This window comes from Hylaeus volcanicus, chromosome 4, assembly GCF_026283585.1.
Source record: "Hylaeus volcanicus isolate JK05 chromosome 4, UHH_iyHylVolc1.0_haploid, whole genome shotgun sequence".
In the NCBI taxonomy this organism is placed as follows: Eukaryota; Metazoa; Arthropoda; class Insecta; order Hymenoptera; family Colletidae; genus Hylaeus; species Hylaeus volcanicus.
Genome location: NC_071979.1, coordinates 21,937,944 through 21,954,645, shown reverse-complemented (window position 1 = coordinate 21,954,645; position 16,702 = coordinate 21,937,944). Strand labels below are relative to the sequence as shown.

The following is a 16,702-nucleotide window of genomic DNA, read 5'->3' as shown; positions in this document are numbered from 1 at the left end:
CTAGAAAATTGGAAACCTGTACATAGCAGCTACGTACTCTATATGCTAAATATGTGCCGCCGTCGAGAGGGATCAAATGCAATAAAATCAAAATTATAAGAGAATGAGTTTACATAATAAAAATATGCGACCTCACATGAAATACAAAAATATGTGTAGATTCAGCTTCTTCAAATGTAACTAAAATATGCATCGTTCTGCATTTACGTTGAATTTTATTTGTAAGGTTGCATACAAAAAATTAAAGTAATGAGTGAAATAAAGAAAAAATCGGAAAAGCTAAGAGGTAGTGAAGTTTAACATCTTCTACTGTTGTTAGCTTTGTTAAAGTGTTTTCACATTTCAACGCCTCGGAAAATGCATTACCATCGAAAATCTGCTTACAGAAAATATAAAAGTCTTGTAGAAACTTTTCACATCAATTTCTTGATGACTTAACAACGTTTCAGAACTTTCACATCTAGAAAATCGATGCATAGTGATGCCCGTGCGCTTTGCCGCGTAACATAATGAGAAAAACATGCCTCGACTGGCAGTACTCTCGATCCCGAAAAATGCCCGGAAGCCACCCAAACGAAGTTGAATTAAAATTTGTATGAAATACATTTCGTACCGAATATAGTTTTATGAAAATAGGACGAAATTCGACCCAGTGACTCCGCTTGAAAGAAAAAGTTTCATTTGTAAGACCATTACAATTAATGATATTTATATATTTATAAAGTATTCTATTAATTATTACAATATTTATCATAACTCAAAAACATTTCCAGCACCCTTATCAAGCAATGTAACTCACATTCGAAATAGAGATACAGGTTAAATAAAAATATGTAAATACGAGTGATATATGTATAAATACTAGTAGACAGTTGAGTTGTCAGAAATGACCCTGAATCTTCCTTATGTAGACCAGGTCGACCATACACAGGGGTTAGATGCGTCGATCGTCGTAACTGAATTCGTCCCTTGGATATAACCGGAGACGTACTCTGAATACTTTGGCGGTTCTAAGAATTTTTAGAGGACGGCTCATGAATGCAAATTAAAACGTTTATCCGCTCCTATTGCGCGCCTCTTTCCCCGTTTCCGTTATTTGATTTCCCGTATAAACGGGATTCAAAAGTCGATAAGCCGCGGCTGGCGAAGACTTAAATAATGAACGTCGCGGTAAACAGGCCTCGTTGTTTAAATTCTACTTATCTCAGGCGTGGGAGGGGTGGTCGGCAGTTTTTCGCCATGGCCCCTGTATTAGATGGCCGTTGAGACTCGCCGCGAAATGGGTCAACCCAAATTACCATGAATTATACCCCGCGGGGGGTTCTTTCGCGTTAAGTGAAAGAGAAGTGCGCGTTAATTTCGGTACGATTTTTCATATCGTCCAACAGGAGCTGCACAAACGTTGGAAGGTAAACTGAAATTAGCGAATCGTATTACCTTCCTCGGCAAAGCGACGCTGCGATTATTTAATTAGGTCGCTTTCGTCGTGCTTTGACGTTCCTTGCCATTTTATACAGCGGGAGCGAACACAGGCTCGTTAATTTGCCTCGTTCATGTATCGCGATTGAGCGAACCGCTCGACAGTGGGTACTGTGGACGCGCGAGAAAAGTGCTACAGGCCCCGCCCACTGGAACACGTGGCGACCATTTCGTTGATTAGTCAGGGATTCACGTAATATGCTAGTCGGACCATATTTGAATTTTCGCGGGAATGTCTCTATAGGATTTTTGTTTCTCTATAGGACAAAAGATATCTTGCAATCAAACTAAAGGTTTCAACCCCAAAGTCCATCAATTTTCGCAATATTTTATCCAACTTATTATTCGAATTAAGTTACTGATATTATGTAACTGGACATTAATTACAAAGTGTCCAACTATAATAATTCTGGAAAGCCATATTTCAGTAAAGGAACGTTTCATTGAAGCAGCCATTCGTTACGAATCCCTTTTCGAAATGCGAAATTGCTTCGATATGAGAGGGCAACGTTATTATTCAAAGTGTCACGGACGATATCGCTCAAAAGGAGAAAAAGCGCGTGGAATCGGTTTAAACAGGAGCACATGAGTATACAAACAATATTTTCGATATGCTAATAATCCTGAGCACGATATCAAGATACATGTATGCTCGTAGTACTGTGATCCAAACACTCATGCAACATTCATAAGCCATCGTCCGTATCGCTTCACCTTTTCAGTTTCCATGCAGTAAATCCTTGTCATATCGTATCTCCTGGCTTTCAAGCATTAAAGAACCTCCTAGCGACCGTTTCTTTAAGAGTGCGATTTTTCTCGTGCCGATTTGCAAACATGTTCCTCCTCTGTCGGAGCTTGTCAATTCAGTAACAAAGAAGTAGAGAAGGTAAATTAAAAGAAATGTCGAACGATAATAATATATCTTTGTAACTCAGATTGTAAACTTGAAAAAATTATACTTCTTAGCTTTCTTCAGAAATTAATATGTCCGCGCATAGTTGATTTATTTTTATAAAGCATTGAAAATTATTCGCAAGTATACTGAAAAAAAAGATTACCGTTAGTGGTTAATAAAAGTCCTGTCAAAAATAAAACAGAACTATCGTAATACCATACCTCCATCAGTAGTTAAGGAAGCAAGTAGAAATAGCGAGTAATGGTCAGACGCGTCGTCTACATTGAATTCAAGAGCTCTAGTCCCCAACGAAATCTCGAAATCGATACTCTTCGAACCCAAGACTGGTACAAATATTTGTATCGCACATTTTTGATTTATTTTTCATGACGAATCACCTTTGGCCGTTACGACTCTATTTCGCGCAGCGCGGAGTGCATCGAGCATCGCTTTGAAATTTGAAATTCGGAATGCAGACTGCCGCGGAAGCTCTCTATGTTTGCATTATTAAATAAAGGCGAGTTCGAAACTTTACATTGGCTCGGGACACAATCGACTTTGTACATCCGCCTTTGAGTCATCTGCGTTTCACGCGTCACGTGACAACGAACCAATTACGCGAACACCCTAATGAACCAGGATAACAATGAATTTATACTCTTTGTATTAATTAACAGTGCATCAATTATTTCGCCTCTTCGAGATTGAGTGTTTTTCTTGAAGTGAGAGAAAATATTTTGTAGGGAATTATTTTGAAGTCGAATTGTAATTGTATTGTAAACATATCATAAATTGATATTTTAAAAATAATTTTGAAATATTTCACTATTGACATTACTGCAGCAAAAAAATAATATGGATACTTGAGGCAAAAGAAAATGTCAGTAGAAGAATCAATATTTTCGTTTATTCGGTTTAAAAATTGGAAATGCAACTGATGGGGCCACGGTATTTGGCTATCGATAGAGCCATGTAAATTGCGGGTTTATTCGGATTAGGATTATCTCAGAATTCGTGGATGGACAGTCAATGGCTGCTTCTCCTGGTTACCGTAATCATCAGTGCTAGACCTGCAATCAGGGACTCCGTCAGGATTATGAATGCGATGATAGAAACTGGATTTGCTGGAATATATCGATGCTGGACGTCCGAAATACTCGGAGTTCTATTACGAAACTTGTTAGCCCTAGTGGTCTTACCCTGATCCGCCCTCGCACTCATCCGAAGCCAACAGTAATTACGCGGCATCATTGCCCAAAGCATTTACAGCGCACAAGTTCTCCAGGGCTACCCATTCGTTCGCCTATTACAGAATAGATTTCAACTTGATAGAAAATCCAAAAAAATATTGATATATTGGCGTGGCGAGACTCCCATTAAAATGTTATTCAATTGCTATCTAATTATGTGTTCGATCTATTAGAGTTGTGAGAGTGAGACTCGTAGAATGTGCAGCATAGTTTCGAGAAGAACTTGATACCAATGCTATTTCTGTCCTGTTTCTCAGAGATCAGAGTACTACCCTTTAAATACTGTTCGACTGGCGACGAACGATCGGCGATTTCTGTATTGATAATGGTACCTAGAAAGAATCGAGGGTCGCGTCGCCGAGGCTAGGACAGTTAGGAACAGTCGGTATGGCGACGAGCCAACCAGCAGAGGTGTTTCCAGAAAAACGCGGGAGAATACCAGGCCAGTGAATTCCTGTTCACAGGAGCCACTCCTCGGAATCTTAGATAACCTCAAACAAAATACTCTTCGTCGCATACTTATCGAAAAATTACTGGTACCGTGGAATTTATCGTCGAGAAATGCTAAACAAGGTTACGTACTACAATTTTATTTTATTATTAACTTGTACTATCCTCCTTATGAAATTATGTATATAGAACAGCATTTACAAATATTATTTTTCAATGTCTAAAAATAATTTCGAATATCTAGAATTCGTTGTGCTATTTAAAAATGAATTAATAGAAACGTTTCAAAATTATTTGAATGTTCATATCCATTGAAACGTTTACAAATGATTTGAAATACAGCTGCGGGCAGTAGTGTCCAAAAAACCGAGAGAATCGAAACGATTTGTCTCTGTCTCAAAAAAAGCGTACATACCTACTAACGAGGGAAGCGTCTGCTGCAATTTAATTGGCGACGGTTTTTTTTGGCGTTCGACCGTTAATTAATTATCCTTGTAAAATCTTTTTCCTCTATTTGTCACATGTATTCGTCGCTTTATTGTCACCATTCTAACAATTTTTTTTATCCTTTTCTTGCAGCGTCACTGTGCGACATGGTTTTCAATAGTGACTCGACGAAAACAGGAGTGGTCACGTCGCCAGGATATCCGAATCCTTATCCATCTAGGACGCACTGTACATACGACTTCCAGGGACGAGGCAACGAACGGGTCCAAGTGATATTTCAGGATTTGAATTTGTATCATGCATCGAACGGGGCGAACGAGTGAGTCGATTGTTTTTATTACGATTTATGGTCTTCCTTTTCCGCTATTCTCATTTCAACCACATTTTCACTGTTATTTTACGTATGTTATTTCAAACTGAACATCATTTTATTAAAGGTTTAACAGATCGAAGTATTAACATTTCAAATAATATATATAATATTAACAATGGTACGCAAAATGAGCGGTATAACATTGGAATTACTTTGAACACATAGTACCTATAAATAACAGTATTAAATATTATGTATGAAATTCTAATACTGCTCTAAATTAAAATTCTAAAACTCTACATCATTCACATTGAACAGCAATTAATTTCAATTAATTATTTCCTTTGTGAACGGTAATTAAGACGATACCTCGCAAATCGTGAGAAATAAACAAAAACTCACGCATCAGATCCTGGCAGAATAATTGTACGTGTTTTCGCCGTTATATCTTTCAACGCACAACAATAAATTCTGATTGAATGACTGAAAGCAAAATGAACGAACGCCACAGGCAGACCAGAAAATAAACTGGAAAAGGCAAGAGAGATAAACTTCTGTGTCAGGATTAAAGGTGACGATGAAATATACGTACGCGTATCGTATATCAAATGAATGAAATCAAATCTACGGGAACTTTGAAAATGCATAAAATATCAACGAGAAATAATACGAACGGTTTATTTCGAATTTAAGGTATTCGACGACCGTGGAGTATTGAAATATCTAATTTCTGTTGCATTTTAAGTTTAAAATTCAAATACTTAATTCCTCAAATTAAATCCTCGTTTTTATTTAATGAATAACCACTGAGTTGTTTATGGTTTAATCATTATAATATATAAAATAAGAAGGATACTCAAACCAATAGAGACGTTCACAAATTCGATTACAGTCCATCTTAAAATTAAATTAAACGAACCATACAAAAGGATGCGCGCCACATGTCGTGCTCGTTGGAACAAATTAAATTGAAGTTGACTCAAAAAAGCAATACCGACAGAAGAAGACAGCATACAAGCCGTGTTTAGTTTCTTGGTAATTAATTCTTGGCATGATATACACTGCACTCATCGCGCAGAGTAATACGGTAGTATTGCGGTAATTCTTCCGTCTGCCCCAGTTTCTAGTCGTGCCACTTCTTTAAACATCCTTTCCGAGCGTGAAAAGTTAAACAGTAATATCGTGACTCGGAATACAGACCGTTCCTTCTTTAGTACTGCTGCGATACTGCAAGCGTAATTGACATAATTATGTTTTCTAACATTTTCACAGTACATTCATACAAGTAGAAACGTATAACTGAAACCACTTACGTTGAAACAAGTTGGCAGAATAACTGACAAATTTTGCAAAAGCTTAAATTTCAAAGCTGAAAGCTTCAAATTGCTATAATTATTAAGTAATCTACTAATTTTGCTGTGGAATAAACGTACCATTTTTAAAAAATTTTACTCAACAGCGAACACAAAATTCTAGGTGTAGATTTCCTTCGGGTAGAAGAAATCTATTTGTCGTCAGCCAGTACAACTCAATTGTTTAAGAGATCCAACAGCAAATCGAAAGATTCGAATTCCGATTGCAGCAGCGGTGGTCCCCGCGCGACGATTCTTCTTCCTCGGGTGCAAACGGTTGTTCTACGCGGGGGCGACGGGTGAAAAACCGTCGACGGCGTCTCTTGAACGTTAATTTAACGACATTGCCCCAATAATGGCGGAAAGAACCGATGGTCGGCACGCGAGCGCGCGCGCGCGCCGTTTCCAAGCGTTCAGCGTCCAATCGAAAGGCAATGTAGAATTTGGCAAACGCTATCCTGAGTTCTGCTTGACGTACCTTCAAATACAATTTGGACGGAGTGCATCGAGTGGTGTGCCCGAATTCCGCCATTAGTGTGCCGATTGATCGACCAGTTCGTCCCGTTGTCCGACGACGAGGATCGGACGTTCCTGGAATTCTGCTTGTCCTTGTGAAAAGCACGGGAACGGACAGTTGGGATCGATTTCACATACTCTCACGTGTGTGATGTTTCCAAAGGGTTTCACGTATGGTGACAATGACGCGCGTACAGCCGGATGGCTGCATGTCACCTGAACACCCGACAGAGTCGCGACAAATGAAAGCAATCGAATCTGAGCGAAAAATAACGAAATTGGGAAAATACAAGCGATCTCAAATGATATTTGCCTGATTTTCCGGTCGATTCGGATCATATTGTTTGCGAGATGAATGCCTTTCGGGGCGGTTTATCATTGTTCGGTCGCGAGTTTCGATTGCAACGGGGAATTGCAGTCGAAATGTAATCGCAGAGTGGAAACGGATAGCGCCCGACCTACTCGATTACGGATATTATCTAAATGTGTCTATTGTTCGTGATTATTTGTACGACGGGCCAAGAATAGATTTAAGAGACGAGTGACGTTGAGTACTGCTTGACAGGATTAGAAAAAATTCTGTACCGTAAGTAGAATTTAAAATAATGTTTCAATAATAAGTGAAACAAATTGGAAGCATTAATCGATTTATGCAATGAATGGCTCAATTATTCAGACTGGAATAAAAGCAGCACACTGTCATTAAATTTAATCTTTTTTCATATTATAATACTGCATTTCATAATTCAAACCTTAATTTTTATTCGAAGAAACCCTCATAAATATATCATGTCGTTCTAAATTTGTATCCAGCTGGGAATTTTGCACATATCTCGTCAAAGATCGACGAATCGTTGAATGGTAGGAAGTAAGGGGTAGGATCGAAGTGAAACGTCTAAATGGTATTCCAGGAATCTGCCTATAACACAACGCTCCCCTGACATCAGCAATTGCGATCGGTCATCTCCTCGTTCATTTTCCACGTGCTTGGCCTTAAGCGCCGTTTAATTGCCACGGGTACGTTTCATCGTGCGGTCACTCGAGTGTTGTTTCCCTGGTCGTGTAATTGTTCCTGGTGCGTTTCGGGCGAATCGAAATAATAGCGCGCAACAACGTCGTTTCCCGTGCAAACGACGCTGACAAATAACAACGCGAACTTTATCCAGCAACGTAATCGATCGTAGACGAGTGGAAAAAGATAGAAAAGATCCCTTTTAATAGCAACTTCGTTTATACAGTTACGTTACTGTTAATAATCGAGCCAGTCGTTACGAGAACTCGTTAATGCATTGCGTAATAGAGTATCGCGAAAATTATATCACAACTTACGGTTAATGTTTCTTATCAACTTGAGATATTTTTGTTGTCGGTCGTAATTTTCATGGTGTAACGAAGTTGTTAATTTTAATAATGTTTGCTGTACACGTGAAAAAAAAAATGATTTGATAGAATTCATTTGAAATGGGTGTTTTGTGAAATTTTTATTTTATGAGAACGGGTTGAAAGCTCGTTTTGGTAAACAATTTTTGCATGGTTATAGCACTTAACGATTGAAGATCTATTAACAGTGAAAGGATTTTTGCAGCTATTCTTTTTATTGAACACCTTTTTATAGCGAAAGCTTTTAGATGTAATTGTCGTTCGCATCGAATAGATCTTTGAAATAAAAATGAGCTTTCATCTGAGAATCATGTGTTCAGATGTCAGTGAATTCAAGATTAATCTTGATAATTTTGTATGCTTGATTAATGAACCCAGTATGAGAAAGGAACGTGCACCGTGTAAAGTGGCTTTATTTTCACTCATTTTTTAACGTACGCCTGGCGCCGCGAACGAACGCGTTTAATATCGTCTCGCGGTCATACGTTTACGGTTATTTACTTCCATATTGAAATAATTTATTGTACGATGAAAAACAGAAAGTATTCAATCCACCGCGCGCTTTATCGCAACAAGTATTCAACGTAGAATATATACGCGTCATTGAAAATTACGGACGCTAACAAAGTCGTGCAAATCACATGAAAAATGTCATTTCAATGAGGGTTTATTGTACATGCCAAATACTGATTGGGATTATAGTAGATATTAATAAATACAACTCGTTGAACATATATCTTTGATGTCTGATTAAGAGTGTGACAAAAAAAAAAATGTGACGAATCCTGTAATTTATGCAGAGAAATTAAATAAGTTGTAAATTTCCTCGACATGAATGTATGAATTACATGATTACATTGACATTATTCAATCTACGAACTTGTCATTTTTATGTATAATATTATTTTCACACCTACCTTGCGAGAATCAAAGCTTAATTTATTCGCACAGAAGGCAAACAATCCATATTTTTTTATTATCGTACTTGTCGTCGACAATTTCACCCCCTTTGTTTCACAAAAAATCGTCACTGATTTCACTATGTTTGCTTTTAATTAAAAATGCTTTGATTGCCTCCTGCAACCAATTCGCCCGTTCAATTAACACGCTTTGTACTCAGTTGCCATTGCGCTGAGAAATCAATTTCCCAAGCATTATAATTGGCCACTTAAAAATGACATTTCTAATTGATCAAGCCTTTCGCTTAAAAAGGATTTACGCAATGAAAGTCAACGAATACTGCACCACTATTATTCGCCCGCAATTGCAATGTAACAACAACGAATCGAGCACGAAACAATTAAAACACCTACCTTATGTGAACCAATTCTGATAGATCGCTCGGCAAGTAAAATTTTTCATTAGAAAAGTGTCTCAAGTACTTTCGGTTTACGTTGGTCGAATGTGCACACGGCGCGCATAACATACGTGCATTCAAATCCAGAGAGGGGGGGATTTCAGTGAATAGAATGGGGAGAGAGGTCGCGACCAACATCTGATTTTCCTGGCCAGTTTCCTTCCAATCATCCGAATGGATTGGTCGAAATTTTCCTTGAACGTCACACACGCCCTAACATTCATGGTCCTCGGTGTGCATTCATTCCGATGCACACAGTCGTTCGTGCACGTCACGTTACACGAATGCGCACGCAATAATACTCTTTCTATGGCGTCATTCGATCGACAACTCCGCTCCACCGTGGGTCGAGAATTGTACATTCGCTTGTTAAAATTGGGCAGCCAAGTGTTGGGCTACGTTTGTCCAGATAGAACAATGTAAAGCTAACGTGGAAGTTACAATAGAAATACCATGGAAAGTAATGGAAACTTAATATGGTTGGACCATAGGGATCATTTAATAATAATAAAAAATTGTTGATAATATATAGGTGGTTTTAGGAGTTTTGTTAAATCTGAATAATTTTTCCTGGATTTTTTTTTCATGATGAAAACCGTCCGCATAAGGAGCTGAGGGAGCATTGGAGTTGCTAATGTATTGGTTTAGGAGCGATTCTGACCACAGGCGGACCTACTCCCCTTGCTCCGCTACTTGCGGTCTCCTTTTATAATAGCTAGTCATCTCTTGTTGTAAAATTGAATGCATATTTGAAACAATTTTGTTCTTTACAAGCCAGAACTTTATCCTATTTTTACTTAACACCTACCTTAACATTAAACCTACCCACAGACAAATTATCGTTTTCAATCCTTGGTGTACAGTTTCTTCTATAAAATATACAAGTGTCCAGTGTAAAATAATTCCAGAGAAATAACAAAGTACTTTCTACCCCGAAAGGAAAGAAAATTTACGCGATAGTGGGTTAATATTTCGTGTTAAAATTAGTTTCCCGAGCAACGTCAATGGCACAGTTCCAAAGGGGCCCGACAACTCTGAATTGGCCGCGCGACTTAGTGCCTCCCTGAGGTTTTAAGCGGGCCTCCGACATCGGGGGCGCAATATTTCTCATAGAAAGCAACGAGTGCCGAGAAACAAAGCGAAGGGCGGGAAAAAGTCGTAACGAAGCCGCGGGGAGGGTGGAGTGGCGCGGAGCAACGCGAGACAGAAACAGGGGTGCTCGCGGGAGCGCAACGGAATTTCAACGCCGGGAGTTCCAACGTAAAAACGAAGGTCACGATTGAAGAATGTCTGGCCGTCGAGTTATTGCTGAAAGTTATGTGCCAGTGTCGCGAATGTTGAATATGAAATTGGACAATACGCGTAGGTAGGGCTCTTGGCAGCCGGCGCGGGCGTCGTTGCGGGAAAAATGCATCTTGATTTCTGTGTTTCTAACAGGACGTGAAATCAGTAGCGAATGGAAATGCACGGTGGTCCCCCAGGTGAAGCTTCTTTTGTCGGGGAAATGAAAAGTTTTTCCATTGAATATGTTTTACGCCACGCGTCGCCGACGTGCGTCCGCGACGTGCGCGACTGTGTATGAGGAACAGGAGCAATAGGTACGGGAGAAGGACGGAGGTGGACGTAGAGAGACACAGAGGACAACCGTAAAGTTAGTCGACTGGTCCAGCAGTCCTAGTACCCCTGGTGACAGCTGGTGATGGGAGTGGAACGGGGTACGACCCCACTCGCCTTTCATGAATGTTGATCATCTTTGACCCGGGAAGTTTATATTGAAAATTAGTCGACACATGTCCGAATGCTTTTGAGCCATTGAGTCTTACCAGAGAAAGTCTCTAGTAACTATTAAAGATGTTGACGATCTTAAATATGGGGAATGTATATTAGAAATAAAGCAACCCTTCGCTGTACAATTTCCCCAAATGTTCATGTTCCAAATATCTAAAGACTGAGAATGAATAGAAGAAACCCCAAAGTTTCGTTCATTCAAACGACATTTGTCATATGTATAATAAAACACACACATAAAACAGTTTTATCAGTGACACAGAAGATCCTAATACCAGATACCAGCATTTGAATACCACACAACGTTGAACGTCTATGCACTCCTTAACGTTCCTCGCATGAGTGACTATCTGAACCAAACAAGAGCCGAACGTGTCGAAAACAGACTTTTTAATCAAACGAAACGCCTTCCTGCTGAAGATCAGCCGCCATCTTGACGATTAACCATTCCTGCGCGATGAACAGGAAGCCTGCAGAAGGCTTCGGTATTCCAGGGTTCGTCTCTGGAAGTAGGACGAACGCTCAGTGAAAATTCGAGATAATAACGCGCCGATGAATCCCGTGTTAAACAGTCGCGCGTTCGTGCTCGTCGCGTCTCTCTTGACGAACATCCCTGCTTGCAACGTTCGTCGATAATATCTGCTGTAAATTACGGCCAGCCTTCGATCCAATTTATTCTCGCGACGCGGGGGGGGGCGCCCCGGGCAAGGCATTAACATATTCGAGGAAATTTGCGACTTAGGCGGCACGGTGAGGACTGATGGCAGGAAGTTCGCCTCGCTTGCGCGAGAAGCTCTGGGATTTGTCTCTATCTATCCCCGGGAATTTATGTTGAGAGGCCATATTTTTAATATTAGTACACAATACAGAATAGTTTTGAATCCTGCGTAATATTAGGTCATCGCATAAGTTCGTACCGAGGACTGTGTCAATATTTAATAAAGAAAACTACAGAAATGTTACAGTGACGGTGCAATGACTACGTCAGAAAGGTGAGAAAGTATCGTAAAATGAGTATCGTAATTTGAGTAGCAGAAGTAGAAGTGGCACAAACTTTTGGGACGACCTAGTACTTGATACAATAATAAAATTGTAATAAACGTCACAAATTTATTTAGCACACTCCTTATTTCACGGGATCCTGAAGCAATTCCAAAATTAATTTCATGCGAATTGAAAGAGCCAGCCAACTTGGAGAGACACGATACCCGATGAGAGAAGAAACAGTGCGGCCCCTTTGGAATTAGTTCGATTCGTTATCTTTAATTTAACTCCTGCAATTAATGCACCCTCAACGTCCGGTTCGCGCATACAAATTGTGTCGTTAAACGGTGGGGTTGGGGGGGGGGGGGTAAAAGAACTAGGAATAATTCTGAAACCACGATATATCTTCGAACGCACTTCCTTTGACGGCATGAGAAATTCCCCGCCCGCGAAAGAAGTTATAGGTCTTTTGTAGCGTCGTTTTTGCCAGTCCAGGCTTTACGCAACATTCGTACTTATTATAGTCGGTTCGGTGATCGCGGTGGCGCGCGAAAATTTAGTATGGCTCCTGGGTCCACGATCTCGTCTCGCTGTTTCGCTACGCGCTGGACCATTTTAACGAACCCTCCTATCGCTATAGGGCGTAAAAATAAATTCGAGAAACTTCGCGATGCTGAGAATTTGTTATCGATTCTGTTTTTAAATAGGAATTAAATACAAACGTTGAAACAAGCTGACGAATCGCGCATTATATTCAAAGACAATAAAATTGACGTTAGGATAGATTACAAATATTATTGCATTTTTACGGTTAGAATTAATCATAAACCATAAACTCATCAATTTCTTTTCCAGTGGTTAGATTACGCCAGAGCTCCTGGCACTCAGGATTTAAATAACGGAACAGATTCTTAAGATCAAGATTAATCAAACTTGAGATGTTACACAAAGAAGGGAACAAGATCAACGAATCTAAAGTGGGAGATCTCGAGGAACAATTTCCTTATTTAAAATCTGCGGTTCAGGAGTTCTTCTCCAAGATGATCGCCGTCGCAAAAACTGATAGTTCACACCTGGACACGGACGAATGTTGATAACGATAATTGAGAAAACGATCATATAATTTTTTAAATATAAATTACATTTAATTACATAGACAATCTTCTGACAAAGTTATGGTTAAAGATAAATCGAGAGATATCCAGTGCTCCATTCGTTAATAATTGACATGTATATTTTTTCTTAGTATGCACTGTTAAGTCACTATTAGAGTATCGAAGTTCTATAACGTTCGAGTATGCTACAAGAGGGACTCGACACAATGTGGTACTATGTTATAGAGGGTAACCTTATTATCTCGAACCGGGGACGAAATTGAGACGTGTTTTGATACCATGGGGTGCATTTACGTTTGAAATTGATACTCTTGTAACAAACTGTCCTAAGGAATGTCTTCAAACTATATGCGACACGCCATTACCGCATCGATTCTTATCAATTACGTCAAGTTTGACATGTGTCTAAGTATCATACCTTTACGAAGTATTGTAATTAAAATCTCCTTATATTTTAAACATTATTAATTCAAAATAAAAAAGTAAAACGAACTTATCAAACTTTGAACGAGTTCAAAAATTGTTGTTTCTTTCTGAAAATAAATGTTTGTTATTCGAGCACTTCCATTGCTACGCCTGTATTCAAATCTGGGATTGCACGTTTCAAAAAAGTTGTCATCCGCAGTTTGGTTAGCTTTAAAAATAAATTCTGCCACAATGAAAATGAATGATAAAACACAGTCGTATTTTCTTTCATCTGGAATCAACCAATTCCGCTATTTGGACCACGAAAAAATTCTTTCTTTTCGTGTAGGCTACCGTCGGAATATATTTTCGTGTTTTATTACCTAGTAGCCAAGACGAAGCCGTAATTTGGTACAAAAAGAAGTGGAGTACGGATTAAGAGGGCTGCTTTTTCAGCCGCATCCTTTTCAATGTTGGGGAATTCTGAATAATTTGCTCAATCATCCCTGCACTGGTAAAGGTACACTCACTGTACGCGATTCCACGAGTGAAGTAGGCAAAATTTGATGTTTCTCTTATTAGTCGCCCCTTCACTGTGTTATTACTACCTTCTCCCTACATTTACGTTTCTTCTCACGTAATTGTTCCAAATTTTCTCTTCATCGTCTGCTTGGAATAATTACATGTTGTTTTGGACAATCGTTTCTGCAATCAACTGTTACGTATAATATAAAAATAGGACATGAATTGCTTATAAAATAAAAATATTACTTTTATTAACCATGCTACATTCCGGTATTTTACGAACAATTGTTTAATCAATATGAAATGCAAAAAGAGGAACAAATAATAACAAAGGCAATACCTATAAATGTTTCAATTGCATTTCTCTGCTCTGCTTAATTTCGTCAGTACAATATTTATAAATTATATCCATTTTATTCCATATCCATTGAGTGAATTTCCCAAATGTAATGTACAGTTTAAATCAACACCTGTATTCTAGAATTTATCAATACCTACATAATAATTTTTGATGGCATATTAAATATTAATTCTTTATTATGACCGTTATTTCTCAAAAAGTCTCAAACCCGCCCCAACAATTCCTCCAATGTCTCAACACGAAGAAATGAATTTCTCAAATTAACGCATCCACGATATCCAAAAACCCATCTCGCCACTAACGACCACGAAAATTGTAAACACAAGCGAATATTAAGCATGCGTGTTATTTCATTCGTGACCCTGTTACGCGGCTCCCATTATCTCTTCCTGCGTTGACATAAACTCGTTTCGCTGTTCCCCGAGTGGTACCGTGTACCCGCGCGGGTCCACATTTTTCAAACAAATCCTGTGTTTATGCGAGTATATACTCGGAAGCGTGAAACGAAACGCGATATCGCGAATGCATATGTATAAAGTCGATCAAACAACGCCACTGGCCTGTTTCGTCGGCGTATCGAAAAGTAATTTGTACGCTGCACTCACCGGCGAAGTATTTCAGAATATTACGCCGATTTACGGTTGCTTTGACGCGAGTGCGCGCGCGTGGCTGTATATTTCTCCGGGAAAATCAAAAGTTTCGCGGAGTCGGCACGTTCGAACCGTATCCTCTAGCCTGGAACAACCAATAAAAAACAAAAAACTGGTCAAAGTTTATTAATTAAACTCTGTATGTTCGCGCTCCTCGTGTAGTTTTAACGGTCTACGAATTGACGTCGTTAACTTCCCTCGTAATTGAAGGATACGCGAAAATAATACTGACCGTTACAGGTAGATATAAGTGATTAAATTACGTTTCAACTCTGAGGCTCGCTGCTCGTCCAAAAAGGAAGGGGGAGAGAGATGATTAACAACACCAAACGGAAGCTACTCGAATAATAACGAGGAAAGTAGTTTAATTCACTTGACGGACATCTGGGAAAATAGTATAGGAATAGAAACAAAATTAAATTGGATTGAAATAGTGTCAGTCTCAGGCTGAGAGACATGATAGATTGATAGCATCGAGCATTGCGTAGCAAGTTCTATTCTAAGTGTTCCAAAGTGTTCCCGCGCCTGAAATATTCGCGGTTCGATGCCGCAATGAAATCCCAGGCACGTTCTGGCGGGACACGAAACAGTTCCATCGAAGTTCGTGCATGTTCTGATTTTGCTGCTGGTTTTAACAAAGTCTTGGTGGCCAAAGTTTGTCTCACTTCGAGATCTCGGAGATAGTTATGAGCGAGCGGGGGACATCCGTGAATTTTTCGGTAACTTGCTGAATTCTAAGTACAAGCTGTGTACTGGTTTCACGAACCACTATTACGTGGGAAACGCAAGTATGCAATTTGGGATACTCGTACAAGTTCCTAATTTCGGGAAACCCGACCCGCAGATCCTGAAACCCATTACTGATCAAGATCTGTTTGAACTCAATGTACAACGGGAGTTTACGATACGGTGTTAAGACACCAAATTCTAATTAGAATTTCAAATACTCTTATTTGTGATTACATAAATTTCAACTTGATGAGGATAATAGAAAATGGTCGAGGTAGAACGAAAACACAATTTCTGCTCGTTTTACCTTCGTCCCGCGATAGCACTACAAGCTATTCCATTTCGCAGTCCCAACCTGCCTAGAAATAATTATCAATAAGAATTTAATCTCTCCCCATAATCACAAATTGTATATCGAATTATCATATGCATAATCCACGCGTGCGTCGTTGGCGTAATCTGAAAATACAATTTCCAACGTTTACATGTTGTAATTATTTTATGTTAAATTTATACATCGAACATGTTGCGATCAAGTTCGTCCTAAAACAACCGTAGACCGTTCAAAGTGGAGAAATTTTCGCGTTTTTCTTCCGTTTCGGTTCATAGATAATTCATCCAATTACGTTAATTGGAACGACGGTAACTGCCGTTGACGCAATTACTCTTTAGCATAGTTTTCGTTTATTAAAATAGTAGCGACTAA

At 39.2% G+C, this 16,702-nt stretch overlaps 1 protein-coding gene across 1 annotated transcript in view; it reads left to right on the top strand.

Annotated features, from left to right (window-relative positions):
• The window catches only part of LOC128875329 (suppressor of lurcher protein 1), a 469,960-nt gene that overhangs the window by 413,710 nt on the left and 39,548 nt on the right, over window positions 1-16,702 (top strand). The window contains exon 9 of the mRNA XM_054120827.1: window positions 4,654-4,840. Within this exon, the coding sequence (XP_053976802.1) occupies window positions 4,654-4,840 (187 nt within the window). The remainder of the gene's footprint in view (window positions 1-4,653; window positions 4,841-16,702) is intronic.